The sequence below is a fragment of the Podarcis cretensis genome, assembly GCF_951804945.1.
Source record: "Podarcis cretensis genome assembly, chromosome: 15".
NCBI classification, from domain to species: Eukaryota; Metazoa; Chordata; class Lepidosauria; order Squamata; family Lacertidae; genus Podarcis; species Podarcis cretensis.
In genome coordinates, this window is record NC_137185.1 from 18,308,775 (window position 1) to 18,329,321 (window position 20,547).

General features: G+C 47.6%; 1 protein-coding gene and 1 long non-coding RNA gene across 2 annotated transcripts in view; one reads left to right on the plus strand and one right to left on the minus strand.

Moving 5' to 3' along the window:
- Nucleotides 1-20,547, minus strand: part of LOC307203680 — a 398,536-nt gene that overhangs the window by 328,345 nt on the left and 49,644 nt on the right. The gene's annotated exons all lie outside the window — the stretch shown is intronic.
- Nucleotides 1-20,547, plus strand: part of ADAMTS15 (ADAM metallopeptidase with thrombospondin type 1 motif 15) — a 42,098-nt gene that overhangs the window by 8,602 nt on the left and 12,949 nt on the right. The window contains exons 2-3 of the mRNA XM_079954509.1: nt 11,341-11,473; nt 19,372-19,539. Of these exons, the coding sequence (XP_079810635.1) occupies nt 11,341-11,473; nt 19,372-19,539 (301 nt within the window). The remainder of the gene's footprint in view (nt 1-11,340; nt 11,474-19,371; nt 19,540-20,547) is intronic.

A 20,547-nucleotide genomic window follows, 5' to 3' on the forward strand; every position in this document is an offset into this window, starting at 1 on the left:
AAGATTTATTTAAGCCAGACTTAAATAAAACAAAAATCATTGCATCCAGAAAACTAACATGTCAGGGAGAAGGTGTGACTAGAACGCTTCCTCCCTTGATATCTGTTTTTTTGTTTTTTGTTTTTCCAGAAGCAGGAGCTTTTGGCTTTGTGATTCTCTCCACCTCACACTGCAGACTACAATGGTAGAATCCAGAACCATTTCTACTCTGTTGGGTTTGAGTTGTGTGCCATTGAATCCGAGGCCCTCCTTCTGGGTCGGTTGTGAGCAATGGCAACAAAAAAGTGGGCGGCTTCTCCTCTTTGCATCTGTGGGTTGTGTCCAATGCTAGTCCTACTCAAGAGCAGACCCTTTGAAATGAATGAGCCATGTCTGCTAACTTCAGCAGGTCTCCTCTCAGAAGGAGGCAACCAAATACCTTGTATCTATTGGGGATGCTTCCCAGGGATGGGGTTACAGTTTTATGGATCGGAACCTGTCTGATTTAAGAAGATGTAGATTGTGTGCACACTTGTCCCTTTAAGGAGGAGGAGGAGGAAGAAGAAGAAGAAGAAGAAGAAGAAGAAGAGTTGTTTGGATTTGATATCCCGCCTTTCACTCCCTTTAAGGAGTCTCAAAGCGGCTAACATTCTCCTTTCCCTTCCTCCCCCATAACAAGCACTCTGTGAGGTGAGCGGGGCTGAGAGACTTCAAAGAAGTGTGACTGGCCCAAGGTCACCCAGCAGCTGCATGTGGAGGAGCGGAGATGTGAACCTGGTTCCCCAGATTACAAGACTACCACTCTTAACCACTACACCACACTGGCTCTGTGCACATCTGGAGCACATTTTCTGCCTCAACGAATTCTGGGCACTGTAGTTTGATAAGTGCTGTTGGGAACTGTAACACTGCGAAGGGCGAACTACAGTGCCCAGGATTCTTTGAGGGAATGAATGTCCCTTGAATGTGCCTTAAAGGTGTAGCGGGTACGCAGCTCACAAGTATGAAAAAGGCAGCCTATGGGGTTATGTTTGGGGAGAGTTTGTGCTGCAGCGTTCCTGGGGCCTTGTCCCATCTTCCGAATAATAGCCAGCTTGCATTTTTTGCGCATTACTGAGCTGTGCATTCCTCAAACCCCAATGTGAGGGCACTGGATCAATGGAGACATCTGCCTTTCTTGAACTCCTCCATCTGTGGTCTCTTGATACCGCAAAATGTATCTGCCTGCCAAAAAGGCTGTTGCGTAAACCCCGAGCTCTTGTTTCATTAAAAAAGGAGGGAGGGCGACAAGCTAATTGATAGGCAGTTTGCAGTGGCAGTCGACAAGTCCCGTGCAGAGCAGCTGGCGGGTGGGTTGGGGTGTTTTGCTTTCTCATTCTGGGAAAGGCAGGTTCAGGAGTGGCCCCAAACTTGAGAATGGCTGCACTTCAGTAGCGGAACATCTGTTTTGCAGGCGGAAGATCTCTGGTTCAATCTCTGGAATCTGCAACTAGGACTGGGAGAGACAGCTTGTCTAAAATCCTGGAGGCAGCTGCTGCCAGTCAGTGTAAACAGTGCAGAGCTAGATGGACCAATAGTTTGACTCAGGGTTAGGCAGCTTATTGCATTACTGTTGAGGCAGCTGTAATTGACTTTATGCTCCAGCTGTTTCATCCTGATCTTCTAAGCAGGTATGAATTGGAAGTCTCATTCTTTGGTGGTAATGGTGTAGCCCAGCAACTGCAACTCTGTCCCATAGGATGAGCCCTGCCAGATTAGAACAGAGTCCAGCATCCTGTTTCACACACTGCCCAACCATGTGCCCATGGGAAACTCACAAGTAGGATGTAAGCACAACAGTCCTCTCCTGCAGAAATCTCCCGGATCTCTCTGGGTGATCTTAAGCCACCCTTCCATATCTGCAGTTTGGGGATAATAATACTGAGCCTACTTTACAGGATGGTTGCTAGGATTGCAGCAAGATAATGTTTGCAAAACACTCAGTTCACTCAAAAGAGGGAACCGATCCATATGATGCGCTGCTCTAATTAGAAGGTGCTTGGTTGCATGATGATACTTGGGAGAATGCACCAACAGTGACTTTTAAAGTGATATTGGAAAGATCCCCATGTGCAGGACCACATGGGGACCACATCAGAATGCCGTCTCGGTGAGGTCCAGTTCTGTGGTTTGTTCTCTTGGAGAACAGAAGAAAACACGGTATAAATGCAATCAACAATATTTAGCATTTATATAGGGCAGGCACAGCACATCCAACTTCCAAGAGACTGTGATCCACTCACACTGGCAGTAATCTACCCATTGTATTGATCAAAGTTTTTCAGCTTTCTTTAGGGAGGGTAAGCTGTGAGCCAAAGTTGTTGAGCTTTTTTGGGGGGGATCCTGCAATCAACCAGGGACATCATGCGATCGACCGGTAGATCATGCTTCATATACATTATCCCAGGATGCCTCCTAGCTTGGGATGCCTGAGGAACTCTGCATTCATAAATTCTGATGCACATTGACCTGATTTACATCTTCAAATGGGCAGGTTGATGCGGAAATGGGATGGGGAAAACCTATGAATGAACATGTGCAAAACAGACGTGGCCAGGAAATAGAGTGATCTGCCCATCTCTCTGCTTACAACAGTCCTGTAAGGCAGGGCAGTCTTATTCTTTCCATACTGCAAATGTGGTCTGGCTGAAAACAGTGGCTGACTTATTAGCTACTATAGGCACCTTCTGTCATAGCACTACATGATTCACTTGCAATTTGTTTACAGAAAGGCACCTTTCCTGTAAAAAAAAAAAGACTTTCCTTTAACCTCTTACCTTTAACATCAGCGACCTCAAGCGATGCTATTAGACAGGATCCAGGGCCTGTCCTCATAAGCTGCATGCTAGGTCAATGAGGGTTGTACGATCTTCAAGGAAAAATGACTTTGGGTGACCCATGTCTGGGATGGGGCAAGGGGGCATTAAAGGAGGGCCTGTTAAAAGCTCCTTGTTAATCTCTGTCTGCAACCAGGAGGCAAGGCTCACTAGAGAAAGTGGGTCAGTATGTCAGTGCAAGTCTTAGGCAAAAAGCCAAGAGATCCTTTCAGCTTGCAAGGCAAGGAGAACTAAAATGAAGAAAAAAGGAATGAGTAAGGCAAAAGAAACAACCAACTTCCATTTTTTGGTCAGAGGCAGTAATGCTTCTGAATATCAGTTGATGAAACCACAGGGAAGGGGGGCTGCTCTTGTGTTTGGGTGTCCTGAATGAGGGCTTCCCCATTGGGGCACCTGAGAACAGGATGCCTGTCATAGATGGGCCACTGTCAGCGGAGCTCTTCTGCTGTTCCCATAAAGCAACATTTCTCCCTCTCCACTTAACTAAGGTACGACTTATAGACTGTACTTTCTGAACCTAGAAGCTTTTCAGGAACTAAAGACCCATCATGCTCTGCTTCCTCTGGGCTGCATGTTTGGACAAGGAGCAGGGGCAAGCTAGGATTGTGTCCACAGTTGGCAGCTTTGCCTCAACACTAAGCTGGGCTGCCCTGCAGATGCCGCTGGACTCCAGCTCCCACCAGCCCCAAGCAACATAGCCAATGGCCAGGGGTGATGGGAATTATCATCCCACAGCACCTGTGGGTCCACAGCTCCACCAGCCTTGGCTTCATTGTTGTGGACTGCATTTCTCCAACAGAAGAAGAGATGTGGAAGAGTATATGCAGAAAATGTTTCTGGAGATTGGTGAGAATCTGCATAGACCTTGCAGGGAAGATCTGTGAGCATTAAGATCTGCCTTCCTGGATCAGACCAAGGGGGTCCAGCTAGCTTTTCCTTATGTTCTCAGCTGAAGCTATCCATATTCCTTTGAGGCGGCCACAAGCAGGACATGATGCTTGAGACAGCCAACCCCAACCTTTCTGGGTCCTGCTTACAAACCTATTTATACATTCAGCATAATGAGGTGGCCACATCAGCCTGAGAGAGGGGGTAACGACATGTTTAAAATGCCCCCCTTTATAGAAAACTGACAAGCAAACAAGCCCAAACTCCCTGCACTTAGAAAGCTAAAACTTACAGAAGGAAGTTTCTGCCTTGGTCCTTTCTCTCGTGTGCTAGATTTCTGCATGCAAAGACACCTTTTTATTTTTTTTAAAATGGGGTGATATTTGCATTGCAATCTTATGCATGTTTACTCAGCAGTGACTCCCACTGTGTTCAGTGGGGCTTACTCCTAGGTAAGTGTGCCTTATAACCCCAAGCAAGCAATCTTACACCGATAGTCCCTAAAGAATGTTGTTGCATACGTTTTTTCTGAAACGTAAAGATTGACTTTCAGTCTGAATCTGGTGGCTAAGTTATTTTGCAGGGTTTGGAGTTTCTCTGGCAAGGCATGTTGTATTTCAGAGTGGGGGTAAATGGTGAAAGCGACTAGAGGATGAACAGAGAGCGCAGCGTAGCTGGATACCATGAGGGAGGAATGGCTAGCCTGCTAGCCACGCAGGGCACAGGTCCAGTGACCCTGCACTTCGAGCCTCTCACAGGAAGTTACTGTGTGTTCTCAGATGTTATCTTTGCATGTGCAAGGGCTTGAACATTGTCCTTAAACTAACAAAATCTCAAAAGCTTAGATTCTTCAGCGTGAGATTCCAAAATAACCACAAACAACCATGCTTTTAAGCAGTATGTCAGGAGTGGGGGACATCTGTGGTTCTCCAGATGTTGCTGAACTCCCAACATCTCTGACAATTGGCTATGATGGTCAGGGCTGATGGGAGCTGGAGTGCAACAACACTCATCACTGTGCAAGGGGATGTATTCAGCATGATGGCCTTGGCTGTGAACCTTCTGTGGAGTTGGCAGGTTGACTTGGAAATTATATTAACATGGGTCATTGCAAAGTGTGATAAGTGATCAACAGAGCTGTCTTGTGAGCTGAAAGTTTATTCCCACCCACTCATGTTCCTCTTCTGCTAGCTGCCACCCTGCCTGAATCGTTCCAGAAAATGGGCACAGATGGGTGCTGACCAAGGAATTTGGTAGATTCTCATCTTGATCTTCTGAGAATCAGGACATGACAATCTTGCTGATGGATGAACTTAGCTTCCTCCTGAAGTCCATCTACCACAGTGAGATGAATGTGATTCCCATCCCCTGTGGCTGCAAAAAACAGCCCCTGGGGAACACCCCCCTCCAATCTCTTGCTTCAAAATGCCTGTCAAAGCTCCTTAGTGCAAGCCTGTAAGTGGCCTGCCATCAAGATGCAATTGATACTCCTCATACTCTGCAAAGATGTGCCAGCAGGGGTCCTGCCAGACCTTGACCTCATGTGATCCCTTTTAGCCCCTGGGAGCTAAAATAAGCCAGAAATTAAATCAAGGTAACAAAAGAAAAAAGAAACAATATGGAAAATTGCTTAGAAATTTATTTTTGCTCTCTGGTGCCATCTGGTGTTGCATGTTTATAATGCATTCAAAACACTGTTTCTTGACTAATGTAGCTGAGTCCTGGGACTCAGCAGAAAAAGCCCTGGGGCTCCATTGTGCCTTGAGGGGTACCAGGGCCACATTCACACCATACATTGAAACCACTGCAATTTCACTTTAAGCTCCACCGCAAATAATTCTGGGAGCTGTGATTTGTTAAGGGTGCTGAGAGTTGTTAGGGAGATTCCTTGTTTCCCTTCCCTGAGCTGCAATTCCCACAGTTCCCTGGGAAAAGGACTTGATTGTGAAACACCTTTGGGAATTAGAGCTCTCCAAGAGGAATAAAAAGGTAAAGGGTAAAGGTACCCCTGACCATTAGGTCCAGTTGTGGCCAACTCTGGGGTTGTGGTGCTCATCTCGCTTTATTGGCCGAGGGAGCCGGCGTACAGCTTCCGGGTCATGAGGCCAGCATGACTAAGCCACTTCTGGCGAACCAGAGCAGCGCACGGAAATGCCATTTACCTTCCTGCCGGAGCGGTACCCATTGATCTACTTGCACTTAGACGTGCTTTCGAACTGCTAGGTTGGCAGGAGCAGGGACCAAGCAACTGGAGCTCACCCCGTCGCGGGGATTCAAACCGCGACCTTTCTGATCAGCAAGTCCTAGGCTCTGTGGTTTAACCCGCAGCGCCACCCACGTCCCACCAAGAGGAATAGGAGTCTCCTAACAACTCTCAGGACCCTTGAACTACAGCTCCCAGGATTCCTTGGGGGAAGGCACTCTGACTGTTCAGGGTGGGATCATCATGCTTTGGCTGCATGGTGTGGATGTGGCCTTTAGAGCCAGCCCTGCAGTCAGCTTGAGGCTCTTACTGGGGCAAGAAATCTCATGTCCCTCTCTTGCATAAGGGCCAAAAGTTACATGCAGTGGCTCTAGACCCACCAGTGAGCTGCATTAACAGATTGCTGTTAAGGACCAGTGATTGCCTAACAGGAGAGAGAGTTTTTGGCTCATTGCTCTCCGTTCACTTTCACTTTTCCCTTTATTTTATTTTTTTGGTTAAAGCCAATGCCAGATTATCTGCTCCGTTGACCATCATCTGCCACAGAGAGGAGCGTGAGCTGGCTAGGGAGAGTTTGCGCAGAGACAATGGAAAGCTCTCTCTGGGTCACAATGACAAAGGGCTTCTCTGGTTAGCATCCAGCATGGAGAGGAATCTTGGCTACCTTGGCAGAAGCATATTCCAGAGAGAGAGAGAGAGAGAGAGAGAGAGAGAGAGAGAGAGAGAGAGGGAGTGTCTTATGGCACCCTGAAGATAAACAGCTGTATTGTTTGTGCACTAGTATCCCAGTGGATGCTAACCATTTGGGTGAATGGGGGCACCATCCCACCATCCCACCAACCCAGCCAGATGGGTGGGGTATAAACAACAACAACAACAACAACAACAATTAATAATTGCAGCCCATGCTAGCCCCCTGGACTGAGTTTCCCCAGCCACTCTTGGTGGCTCCCAAAACATGATAAAATATCAAACATAAAAAACTTCCCTAAACAGGGCTGCCTTCAGATGTCTTCTAAAAGTCAGGTAGTTGTTTATTTCCTTGACATCTGATGGGAGGGCATTCCACAGGGCGGGCGGCACTACCGAGAAGGCCCTCTGCCTGGTTCCATCTTCTTCCACCTTAGTCTTGGTCAGGCATCCCCAACCTGCTGCCCTCCAGATGTTTTGGCCTACAACTCCCATGATCCCTAGCTAACAGGACCAGTGGTCAGGGATGATGGGAATTGTAATCCAAAACATCTGGAGGGCTTGGAGATGCCTGATTTTGGTGTTGCCCTTGTAGATCTCAGCAAGTTAGAGGATAGGAATGAAGCGCTAATTCTGGCATAGGCAAACTCAGCCCTCCAGATGTTTTGGGACTACAACTCCCATTATCCCTCACCACTGATCCTGTTAGCTAGGGATGATGGGAGTTGTAGTCCCAAAACATATGGAGGGCCGAGTTTGCCTATGCCTGCTCTAATTAATTGGCCCTGCCTGTTATTGGCTCTGGTGCCACCTACTGTTGAGCTCCCTGCTTTCCCACCCAATCATTCCCCACGAGCATTAGTTAGCCTACTGGTATCCCAACTCCTCCAGTTCTGATTCTTTTGTGTAATATTTATGACTTATCACGGCCGGCTCCTGGTGGCTCACATCCCGAGCATCTTCATCCTGGATTCCTTCAGTTGTCGGCGAGATTGCAGAAGACGATAGCGTTGAAATACGATGCATCTTCCCCAAAGGTTGAAGAATGCCCATGTGTGAATTCCATGCAGCCATTTATCTTCCTCCTCTCTCTCCCTACCTCACTCTCTTGTGTGGGCGCACTTCAAAGGAAATGATCCACACAGGAAAGGAGGAGGCTGCATTTGCCTCTGAGAAGGAGAAGCACACGCAGGGACCTGAGTGGGATTGGATGACTCAGGATGCAAGCCCAGTCCTGGAGGTCAGCCACCTCTATGATGTTTGGAAAGGAATGCTCTCCTGGTGGGATCATCCCGTCAGCTGACTGCGCTGCTGGTGCAGAGGCATGGCGCTGATTCTCAGGGCGTTCAGGACTTGACAGAAGAAAGGCCCTCTTCACAGATAGGCAAAATTGCCAAAAAGACGTGGTGATGTAGAGTTAGGTCACCTGTTTTCAGAAAACGAAAACAAAACTGCCAGTATCATTATGACAAATCTGTGCTGCGGCCGCATTTGGAATACAGTGTACAGTTCTGGTTGCCTCACCTCAAAAAGGAAGCGATGGAGTTGAAAAAGGGCAACCGAAACGATGACTAGAGGAAAGTTTTTTTCTCCTCTCGTAACACAGGGACTCAGTGAATGTTGGAAGGTTTGGGACAGATAATAGAAAGGCCTTCTTCAGGCAGCATTGAGTTAAACTGCGAAGCTTGCTCTCTCGGGAGACAAGGATGACAACCTAGATCAGGCACAGGCAAACTAGGCCCTCTAGATGTTTTGGGATTACAACTCCCATCATCCCTAGCTAACAGGACCAGTGGTCAGGGATGATGGGAGTTGTAGTCCCAAAACATCTGGAGGGCTGAGTTTGCCTGTGCCTGATCTAGATGGCTTTAAAAGAGGATTAGACAAATTTGTAGAGGAGAAGGATTATCAGCGCTACTTGCCATGGCGGCCACAGATGGAGGCAGCAATGCTTCTGAATGCCAGTTACTGGAAACCACAGGAGGGGAGAGGCCTTTTGGGCCTCAGGCCTTGCTTGTGGGCAGCTGGTCAGCCACTGTGAGAATAGGATGCTGGACCGGCTGGGCCATTGGCCTGATCCAGCAAGGTTTTTCTTTCATTTCCCCCCACTCCCAGAGCTCCTTGCTGTCCCCAGGGAGCACCCCAAAAAATCCAAAATGATCACAAGAGGAGGTGGGATCCATGCCCTTGGTGTAACCCCAAGAGAATATGCTATGCTACGTTTGGGTAAGGTGTTCTCCACCCTGCCATAACCTGCTGCACTCTGCACCCTCTCCTTCGGGCTCCACACTGTGATCAACATGACAGCACACGTTCCCATTGTTGTTTTAGTTTAACATTGTTCCTGAGGGCATGCCTTGAATCTGTTCGCTCTGCTCTTGCGACCAGAGGATATGGAAGCAATTTGTAAGAATGCTCATGCCGGCACTGCCCTAACTGAAGCTCATGCGCTGGCCTCGGCAGGCAACATCTGCAAGCCATGATGTCAGCCCTGGCTCCTGACAGCAGCAAGGGGGCTTATCGCTTAAGATGAGGATGTGGCAGAAATCCCCCACGGTGCCTCTGACGCTGGAGGCTGATGCTCTTGTCTTTTCCAGCTGGGCGGGTCACGGCCTGGGGCTTTCATGCTTGCGAGATGAGAGGACAAGAGCTGCAAGGAAGTAGCTAACCTCCAGGCTTTTAGCTGGGGAGCCAAAACCCTTTCCTCTTTGCTTGCCCTTTGCCGATCGAGAGAGCATCTCTCGCACACATGTGCGCAGCACGGAGGCCTTTATTCGCCTGCTTCCTTGGCTGCAAAGAAAGCTGGAAAGTCTATCAGCAGCACCTTGTCAAGAGCAGGAGGGACGGCCTCCTCTACTGAGGAAGGAGCGCTTCCAAGCTTTGAAAGCCAAACCATCTCGCTTCCCTTTTTGGCCCTGGGGGTTTTCCATCCCTTGCCCAGTTCTTCCGATGCTTTTTGAGGCCTATCTCCTGCTTCCACGCCTTGATTATTCCTTCCTGCCCTGCTCTTGTGCTACAGAACAGGGGTGCCAACTTGAATAAAATATTGGGGGGGGGGGGGAGGTAAGCCCCACCTTGCATAATTGATCACAAGATACAGCATGCACACACCCTTTGAATGGGCAATGCCCATCAATTTTGGGAGGCCCCAGCAACTTCAAATATTTTATTTGGGGGCCTGAAGGAACCTTGGCCCCTAAGACTTGGCTCCTATGCTACAGAAGGTAGTCATGTCCAGACACTGAGAGCCCCATTTCCCAACTTTTCCACAGGTACAAGGGATTCTCAGAATGGCAGGTTTACTAACCTGAGCTGCTCCACAAGGCATACACCCAGGTTTGGATTTTAAAGTGTGAATGTGACATGCAGGGGTTAGCAATCGCAGGTGTCCTCCGTGGCTTGGCGTGCCTTTTCCCAGCTTGTCTGGTTCACCAACAATGGCTGTTCCTGGACAGGGATAGCCTGACTGCTGTAGTCAGGGTCAGATCTATTATGAAACTAATAAGCTTAAGATTTGGGGCTCCTAATCCCCAGACTTTAGTCCACATTGCTTTAATTTTTTTTTGCATCTAGTAGACCAAATTTGAATCACACATCTCAATTTGATTAATTTTCCTCTGTATCTATTTTAACAATCCCAAAGTTTGAGAGTCGGTTGGCTCAGGGATATTATTTTTCTACTCACAATAATAGGCCGATAGAGGAAGTTAAGATGCGAGGTGCTGTAGAATTTCATCTGGATTGCATTTTAAAGTGAACTGGTCTAATTTTTTTACTTCCCAGACTAATATGTGGATTGGAATGCAGTTATCCTGCAGACAGAGCATTTCTCAGAATTTTGCAAAAATGCGTAAATGATTGTGCGTTATGGGGGGGGGGGGACACACATGCAAAAATGTATATACTTGGAGGAAAGGCGTACCACTTAAATGCAGACTTTATGTGTTTTAAAAGCAATGGCAGAAAACACAAGAGAATGGGCATTTGAGTCAACGTGTGTGAGAACGACACAGACCCAAAATAGACTGATCCTCCCATCCCTAGTTATGACTCTTATTGGCAAAACATTTCCCTTCTATGGATGCAGAGCTTTGGTATGGACAGTTGGACCTACCATTGATCCCTGTGCCTGTGATCAGCTTCAGAGACCCTGCTGTCTTGCTTGTTGCTATTATTAGTTAGTATAGACTTGGCAGCTGCAAGGCCTGCTCAGTGGTGTCTCCACAGCTGTGGAACTCCCTTCCCAATGGACTCCATCTTTTCACCTTCTCTAGACATGCATTGAAGGTCTCTGTGTTCCACAAGGCTTTCTGTGTGCAAGGCTTCCTGACTGTATGCTGATTCAGTTTTTAGGTTCTTCTGCAGAAATGTTTGCCGACATACCTTTTCGTTCTTTGCTGTTGTTTTTATTTCATGGAACTGTGGAGTTGGAAGCGACTCAAAGGGTCGTCTAGTCCAACCCCTAGCGATGCAGAAATCACAACTATTTCTCCTGTTGTAAACCGCCTTGGAAAGATTGTATTTCGAAGGGGGGGGTATACACAAATAATAGAGATAAATTGTGGTTGCCTTGAAAGTGCATGTTCTGGGCCAAACTCAACCCAAGCAAAGTTTCTCTTTTGTAACCACCTTGGCTTCAGCAGCCAACAACCCCGGGTACCTTTCTTGCCATGAGATTAAAGAGCATCCTTTTGTTCTTGGCAGGATTTGTGTGGTGCTACCACCTGCGACACCTTGGGCATGGCAGATGTCGGCACCATGTGTGACCCCAAACGTAGCTGCTCTGTCATTGAGGACGATGGCCTCCCCTCTGCTTTTACTACAGCTCACGAGCTAGGTAAGTAGTAGCTTTGGCAAAGTATGAGATTTGGTCTGAAAATGCATTCAACATCATTTACTTATTGCCATTTCTTATATGATATAATTATACTATTGACCCCACACTCTTCTGCCAAAAGGGTTCCCAGAGCAGCTTGCAGTTCAATAGAAACAAGCACACAAGATAACTGATGCCCTTAGGCTTTCTATCTAAAAGACACAACCAACACACATGGAAAAAGGGAGGAGGGCAGAGGAAGAAGAAAGCAAACTCAGGTGCCAGGAAGGGGGCGCACACGCATAAACATGCTCAGAGCTGGGATCCCCCAGAATATTGCTATCAATCCAGCGCCACAGAACAGCGTAGAGTCTTTTGCTGCCTGAGCTATTGCATCTGTCTGGTTTTGCCGGCTCTCCTTCAAATGTTCGCCAGACCGTTCTTGGCTCGAAGCCTCCATTCATCATCCTGTGGCTTAGGAAGTGGCCACTTAAACCAAAGCCACAGCAAAGAGGCAGAGCCCCTGTCTGTGGTTTCCACCTGGGAAGCAGATTTAGACCAGGGGGAAGTGGAGACACAGGATTGGACCCATTTATGTATATATATATATATGTGTGTGTGCGTGCGTGCGCGCATGTGTGCACGCGTATGCATGGAGAGAGAGAGAGAGAGAGACAGTCAGAGTCAGTCTTAATCCATAATTTGGAGATGAGCCTGATTTTAAAAACAAAAAACAAAAAAACTATGACTACTTTGCTCAGGAAGTTTGTTGTTGTTGTTTAGTCGTTTAGTCGTGTCCGACTCTTCGTGACCCCATGGACCAGAGAACGCCAGGCACTCCTGTCCTCCACTGCCCCCCGCAGCTTGGTCAGACTCATGCTGGTAACCTCGAAAACACTGTCCAACCATCTCGTCCTCTGTTGCCCCCTTCTCCTTGTGCCCTCCATCTTTCCCAACATCAGGGGCTTTTCCAGGGAGTCTTCTCTTCTCATGAGGTGGCCAAAGTACTGGAGCCTCAGCTTCACAATCTGTCCTTCCAGTGAGCACTCAGGGCTGATTTCCTTCAGAATGGAGAGGTTTGATCTTCTTGCAGTCCATGGGACTCTCAAGAGTCTCCTCCAGCACCATAATTCAAAAGCATCAATTCTTTGGCGATCAGCCTTCTTTATGGTCCAGCTCTCACTTCCATACATCACTACTGGGAAAACCATAGCTTTAACTATACGGACCTTTGTTGGCAAGGTGATGTCTCTGCTTTTTAAGATGCTGTCTAGGTTTGTCATTGCCTTTCTCCCAGGAAGCAGGCGTCTTTTAATTTCGTGACTGCTGTCACCATCTGCAGTGATCATGGAGCCCAAGAAAGTAAAATCTCTCACTGCCTCCATTTCTTCCCCTTCTATTTGCCAGGAGGTGATGGGACCAGTAGCCATGATCTTCGTTTTTTTGATGTTGAGCTTCAGACCATATTTTGCACTCTCCTCTTTCACCCTCAATAAAAGGTTCTTTAATTCCTCCTCACTTTCTGCCATCAAGGTTGTGTCATCTGCATATCTGAGGTTGTTGATATTTCTTCCGGCAATCTTAATTCCGGCTAGGGATTCATCCAGCCCAGCCTTTCGCATGATGAATTCTGCATATAAGTTAAATAAGCAGGGAGACAAAATGCAGCCTTGTCGTACTCCTTTCCCAATTTTGAACCAGTCAGTTGTTCCATATCCAGTTCTAACTGTAGCTTCTTGTCCCACATAGAGATTTCTCAGGAGACAGATGAGGTGATCAGGCACTCCCATTTCTTTAAGAACTTGCCATAGTTTGCCATGGTCAACACAGTCAAAGGCTTTTGCATAGTCAATGAAGCAGAAGTAAATGTCTTTCTGGAACTCTCTAGCTTTCTCCATAATACAGCGCATGTTTGCAATTTGGTCTCTGGTTCCTCTGCCTCTTCTAAATCCAGCTTGCACTTCTGGGAGTTCTCGGTCCACATACTGCTTGAGCCTTCCTTGTAGAATTTTAAGCATAACCTTGCTAGCGTGAGAAATTAGTGCAATTGTGCGATAGTTGGAGCATTCTTTGGCACTGCCCTTCTTTGGGATTGGGATGTAGACTGATCTTCTCCAATCTTCTGGCCACTGCTGAGTTTTCCAAACTTGCTGGCATATTGAGTGTAGCACCTTAACAGCATCATCTTTTAAAATTTTAAATAGTTCAGCTGGAATACCATCACTTCCACTGGCCTTGTTATTTGCAGTGCTTTCTAAGGCCCATTTGACTTCACTCTCCAGGATGTCTGGCTCAAGGTCAGCAACCACACTACCTGGGGTATATGAGACATCCGTTTCTTTCTGGTATAATTCCTCTGTGTATTCTTGCCACCTCTTCTTGATGTCTTCTGCTTCTGTTAGGTCCTTTCCACTTTTGTCCTTTATTATGGAAATCTTTGTACGAAATGTTCCTTTCATATCTCCAATTTTCTTGGGAAACTCCACATGTGTGTGTGAGAGAGAAAAAGAAAGCGAGTGAGACTGCAGCCTTGTTCCCTGTGTGTGTCAGAAAGAGAGAGAGAGAGAGAGAGAGAGAGAGAGAGAGAGAGAGAGAGAGACGGAGAAACACCAAGTTTATTCCCAAAGGGGCAGGGAGGTTTGAGTTAAACTGTTGGGAAAGCAGCTGTTGGGAAGACAAGGGAGCCCAAGCCACAAATTCGCCTGCTCTGGCTTGGTCACTACCTCATTTCCCAGGCTTTAGAAATCCTGAAATAACATCTCATGGCCAGGACGCATTCGACACACACCTAGATCCGGAGAAGTGGAATGCCAGATTGTCAACAGGATTCGTGGCCAAATTGCTAGACTCTCATTTGGATAACAGGAAAAGGCTCTGCTATTTTTCTTTACTTTTTTTTAATTAGTGCCACAACAAATTCTGCATCTGCAATTTTGATTTGGACTCTGCTGTACAGCCGGAAATGGAACTGCCAGGAATCAGATTTCCCTGGTGGGAATGGGCTGGTTCACACACGTTCAGCTGTGCAAATGAGCAGCCCCCGGTTCAGGTTGCCTCCCGGCCATGGGTTGTATCAAAGTTTATAAAATTATGTATGGTTTAGAGCAGGGATTTGGCTGTGGGCCCTCCAGGCTTCTCCACCTGGTCTTGGGACTGTCTCTGAGCCACACCTAGAGAAGGGCCATTGGTCCGATCCAGCAGGCTCTTCTTGTGTTCTTAACAGCACCTGGCTGGTGATAACGCCTCTTTGTTGCCTCGATGGAGGATGGAGTGACATGTCTGAGGATCAGGAGTAGCTGGCATGATGCCGTGACAGAGCCAGCCTCCCTGAAGCAGCAGTGCTGATACTCAGCAGGATGGGGTGGGGCAGGGTGGCAGTCAGGATGGAGTGGCACACTTCGTTGCCTGGATCTCACCACCCTGCTCTGTTCTGATAAGTGGAAGTGATGCTCCTGCTGGAAGCCTGGATGCATGAAGTCACATTGCCTGACTGTTTGCTCTATAGAAACCTCAGTTTCTTGTGCATACTGGAGCATATTGTACAAAGGGGAAAAGCCACATCTATTGCCCTGCCCATTTTTGTCTCTGGACACCATGGGCATAAGAAGAGCCTGGGCTGGTTCAGGCCAGTGACCCATCTACGTATAATAGCAGCCTGTTTCTCACAGTGGCCAACCAGATGCCATAAAGGGAAACCCACAAGCAGGACTTGAGCACAAGAGAACTCTCCTCTCCTGTGGTTTCCAGCAGCAAGTACACAGAAGCATTGCTTTCTCCAACTGTAGAGGCAGGACACAGCCATAGTGGCTAGTAATCATCAATAGCCCTCTCCTCCTGCATTAATTTGTCCAATTCTCTCTTAAATCTATGCAGGTTGGTGGTCATCTAAGGGCATGTGGTCCTTGGAAGTTTCCCCATGAGGGGTTGTGACCCTCAGGCTGAAAAAGGGTTCCCTATCTCTAGTCTGGAGGACTGAGAGGCAGTTTTCCTCCCTCTCTCAGAATGCTAGAACTGGGAGTCACCTAATAAAGCTGAACAGCGGGAGATGCAGAAGCAGGCAAAAGGAAGTTCATCTTCCCACTACAGTGCATAACTCATTTGTGGAATCTGCTGCCCACAAGGTTGTGGGTGGTGATGCCCAGTTGTCTGGGTGGCTTAAAAGAGGGATTAGGGAGGAAAATCATGGAGGGAAAGCCTGCCAGTGGCTGGTTGCCATGATGGCAGTATGCAGTCCTCCCAGATCAGGGGCCACAGAATATCAGTTGATGGGGAGCAACAGCAGGCAGTGACATAGTGAGGGGGCACAAGAGCAGTTGCCTCAGGCACAAAATTCTTAGGGGTGCACAATTTCATCAGCCGGTGCTGCCTCAATACAGCTGTGCACTTCAAGAACTCCGTTGAAAACCAGTGAACCAGCAAGTGACCTCCCCAGACAACAGAATTACTCTTATTTTCTTATCTCTGTGGCTGCAATCTCCTGGGTGATGCGCAGTTGAATGCACATGCGTGCTCTGTTTTGTTCCCTGCTACTCACCCCTGCCATGCCCCTGGCACTGGCAACCCGTGTTATGCCACTGACAACAGGAAGGGGCTATTGCCTTCAGGCCCTGCTCATGGTGTTACCAAAGCCATCAATTCACCTACTGCAGAAAACAGGATGTTGGTCCAGTAAGGCACAGGAATCTGCCTTATACTGAGTCAGACTATTGGTCCATCTAGCTTAGTATTGCAAGCAGCTCTTCAAGCAGGGGAGTCTCTCCCACCTTTACCTGGAGGTGCCATTGAGGACCAAACCTGGAACCTTAAGCATGCCCAGCAGATGCTCTGCCACTGAGTTCTGGTCCTTCCCCATGAACATATTTGTATGCTTAACACAGATGCCCAGGGATGCAGGTGCCTGCAGGATGAATCAAATCTTCACATTTCAAGTTTGCTGCCTGGTTTTAATGTTAAGGTTTTGGCAAGTGTCAGATTTAGAGGGGTTTGTGGGGTTTTTTTTTAAACAAAACAAAACAAAACAAAACATGTAGCCCTGATTTTAACAGCTTTCCCAATCATAGGAGGCATCTGCTTTCAGACGTCCAGGGGAAATGGGCAGTTGTGGCAGGACCTTCCTCTCCGGGTAGCTGGGGAGTTGGAAGGAGGAAATCATTTCTTGTCTCCCCCTCTCCTCCCTCGGATTCTCAGGTTTCCTCCTCCTGCCTTCTGCAAGGGCGAGTGTCCACACACAAAGCAGATGGTGTGAACCTTGGCCAGGATGTGGTTGGCTTGCAGGCTCGACCCTGGCAGGGTTACACGCATCTGGTGTAGCTTTCCCCCTGCCTTTGGGGGGCAATCTGATTAGAATGCGAGAAGCGAGAAACAACGCAGAGCCAGGAAGCGGATCCAACGGAGCAAAGGCTTTACTTGCAGGCTTTTGCAGAGAGCCGGGAGTCCCAGGAGCGACCGAGATGCCTCTTTTATGGATTATGCAGGGAGGGTGACGGAAGAAGCGAAGACACCACTTGTGACCCACCAGGCCAAGCCACAGTCTACCAGCTGTGTGTTCGGGGGCCTGCCAAGCCATTGGCGCTGCTCTTCAGACTGTTTTCTGCTAGCCCACGCATCTAGGACAAAGAGGAGAGGTTTATCAAGCCCCTCGTGGGCCGCAGAACGCTGTTGATGAGCTGTGTTTGACCAGACATTGTGCAGGCATCTGCCGCAAGATGCAAGTCAAAAGGGGTTGTGCAATGAGCATCCCGGACAGGCTTGGGGAAATCTGATCTGGGGTGTGTGATGGGAAGCTTCAAGGAATGTCAATGAACACCTGAAGCTGCCTTGTTCTGAACGTTATATTAACCTAGTATTGTTTACTATGATGGGCAGTGGCTTTCTGGCATCTCTTGTGTCTAAGGATCATAGCTCAATGGTACAGCATCAGCCTTGCATGCAGAAGGTGCCAGGGGCAATTTCCAGTAGGGTTGGCAGAGACCCCTGCATGAAATATTAAGGATGTGTAATATGTGGCTAGGGACGCAGGTGACGCTGTGGGTTAAACCACAGAGCCTAGGACTTGCCGATCAGAAGGATGGTGGTTCGAATCCCCGCGACAGGGTGAGCTCCCGTTGCTCAGTCCAACCTAGCAATTCGAAAGCACGTCAAGTGCAAGTAGATAAATAGGTACCGCTCCAGCGGGAAGGTAAACGGCATTTCCGTGTGCTGCTCTGGTTTGCCAGAAGCGGCTTAGTCATGCTGGCCACATGACCTGGAAGCTGTACGCCGACTCCCTCGGCCAGTAAAGCGAGATGAGCACCACAACCCCAGAGTCGGCCACGACTGGACCTAATGGTCAGGGGTCCCTTTACCTTTAATATGTGGCTACACGGCTACACCCTCCTGCTGTCAGGGCACAGTGAGAGTGGCTCTCAGAGTCCTCTCTAGCAGTCTTATAGGAAAACTCTGAGCTTCAGCTCCTATCATGCCTATCTAGCAAACATGTATTGTTGGCTTGACTGCAGTGTACTGTAAATATCCCACAGTGTAGACTAGTGTAGTCTATTTGTGCTCAACCTTTGCAGACCCAGGACTCACCTTTTGCCCATGCATGTGTTTGGGGACCCACTTCTTATTTTTTTACCGTCTATCTTTATGGTTATAGGGCTGCTGTTGTGGCCCACCTTTGGTCAGGCTGGAGAGAAATTGGATTCAGCTCCAAGCAAAAGATGACCCTACCTGATCTGCATTGTCCCAATCCATACACAAACCGAAACAGAGCCATCCTTTGACACTTGCACTTCTCTGAATCTTGCAATGCAGCTCGCCAGGAAAGCAATACATTCAAAATGCATATATTGCTGTAAAGTGTCCATATAAATGCATACATTAGTGAAAAGCATTATATGATGAGAAACTGATGAGGCATCTATCCTCCCTGTTTCTTTTCCTAAAGGGTTTTTGCTGCCATGACAGCCATATCTTCTTTGCATATAATGCCCCTGGAAGATGCTGTGTCAATAACTTGGTCTCCTTCCACTCCTGGGTTTAGGATGGCAGTGGCCCTGGAATGTGTTGGGTGCCTCTCCAATGTCTGCTATCATCAATCTGAAGTGCAAACCCACAGAGAATTTCTGTATGGACTTTGGTGACTGACTAGGTATGGGGGAGTAATTGATACAGTTTGCATTTGAAGCCAAATCTATTCAGTCCACATGCTCTGAAACAATATGAAAACCGAAACACAGACATCCTTCAAAATATGCACTCGTCTGGATTTTATGATGCAGTTCCCCAACCAAACAGTGTTTACCAAAATGCATATATTTCAAGGAAGTGTGCCTAAATAGGAATATATTAGTGAAAATAGCATGCAAAAATGCAGGCAAAATATGTTCAAAATTGCATACACAAATATGTTTGAGGCCGGAGGAACATTGCCCAGCTGTGAGGAATGAAGGCCGTTCCCTGCAAGGGCCTTTCCACCTGACCTAGGGGGCTGGGCCCACACTCACCAGCCCCACTCATGAGACCGGAGCTAACATCACCCGGCTAATGTTTTATTGATTGATTGATTTTAACATGCTGTACCCTGCTTTGACATTTTTATTAAAAATATAAATAAATGAATGAATGAATGAATGAATGAATGAATGAATGTTGATAAGGAGACATTTGCACTAATATGTAAGAATATTTTTTTAAGTTTAAAAAAATGCAACTTGCCGTAGAAGCGTGGGAATTTAAGAATGGAAACATGAGAAACGGAGAGAATTGAAATTGTCAGATCCTTCCATCCCTGTGGCTGACCAAATAATTTAGATTCCCCCATGAAATCACTGGAGAGGTGATTGGTTGGACACCTTGGTTCACTGTGAAATTCATGGCCCAAAGGCTGCTGGAGATACTCTCCGTGGTTTTCAAATGACAACTGTTTCTCCTTCTAGGACATGTGTTCAACATGCCCCATGACAACGTGAAGGTCTGTGAGGAGGTCTTTGGAAGGCTGAGGACCAACCACATGATGTCGCCCACTCTTATCCAGATTGACCGCATCAGCCCTTGGTCGGCTTGCAGCGCTGCCATCATCACCGACTTCCTGGACAGCGGACATGGTGAGCAGGGGATAGGGAGTAGGTAGGTGAAAAGGGGTGAGTGAAGGAGGCATTTGGGTGCCAGGACCGGGTGCCACCCTGTGTATTGCTTTGTTGTCAAAGCTAGCCAGAATTAGGAGGTACCTTACTTTGAAATTTGCTGGGCGTCCATAGCAGTGAATGCTGAATAGTTTCAGTCACAAAGAAGGAGGCAAAGGGGAGCTTATAGGAGCGTTCTTCCAGGCCTGAAGGATAGCAGTGGAATGGCATGTCTGGAAGACCAAGGAGATTGGTTAGGCCAAAGCTTCTGCTCCGCAGTTCCCATTCTTCTCCCTGGCAATGATGAAGGCTGGAGCTTATGAAGAGAAAACATATGGAGGCCTCCGAGTGCAGCATTTGTTCCACCACTAGTGAACTGAGTCCTACCAGCCTCTTGGTTGTCATCCAGTCATGGCATTTGATATGAGTGCAAGTCTCTCTCTGCCTCCTGCCTCCAGACCACCGTTTGGCCAGAAGCTGCCGGAAAGATTGACATATAAGGCACCACCTCTCTATAGAGCTGCCGCTGAATTTTGCCCGAAGTGTAATTTTAAGGTGGATATTGGAGGTTCCTCCTCAGATAAAGCCCCCAATGGATTTTGGAGTCTCCTGCTCAGGTGAAGCACCCAACCATTTCAGTAAGACAAACAAAATTTCCCAGAGGGGTTCTGCAGATCTCTACAGACTTTGGCCCACAGAAAATATGAGTGCATATTGTTGGTCAAACTGTACACTTTGCGTGCCATCCTTTGTTCCTTGCCAGCACTGCTGGGAATCTCAGAGCTGGTGAAGGAAGCCTTTATTTATTGAGCAAAGTTGCTGGGACCTGGGATTAGAATTGCCAAAGGATTTTGCCTAAAGTGAATCTGAAGGTTCTTGCTTGAGAAAAAACATTTGAGACATTGCCGGTCAATCAAAACCTTTTATCAAGGCTAGGGGAACTTCTCCAGTGAGTTCTGTACATCACTACCATGTTATTGTATGGTCAAA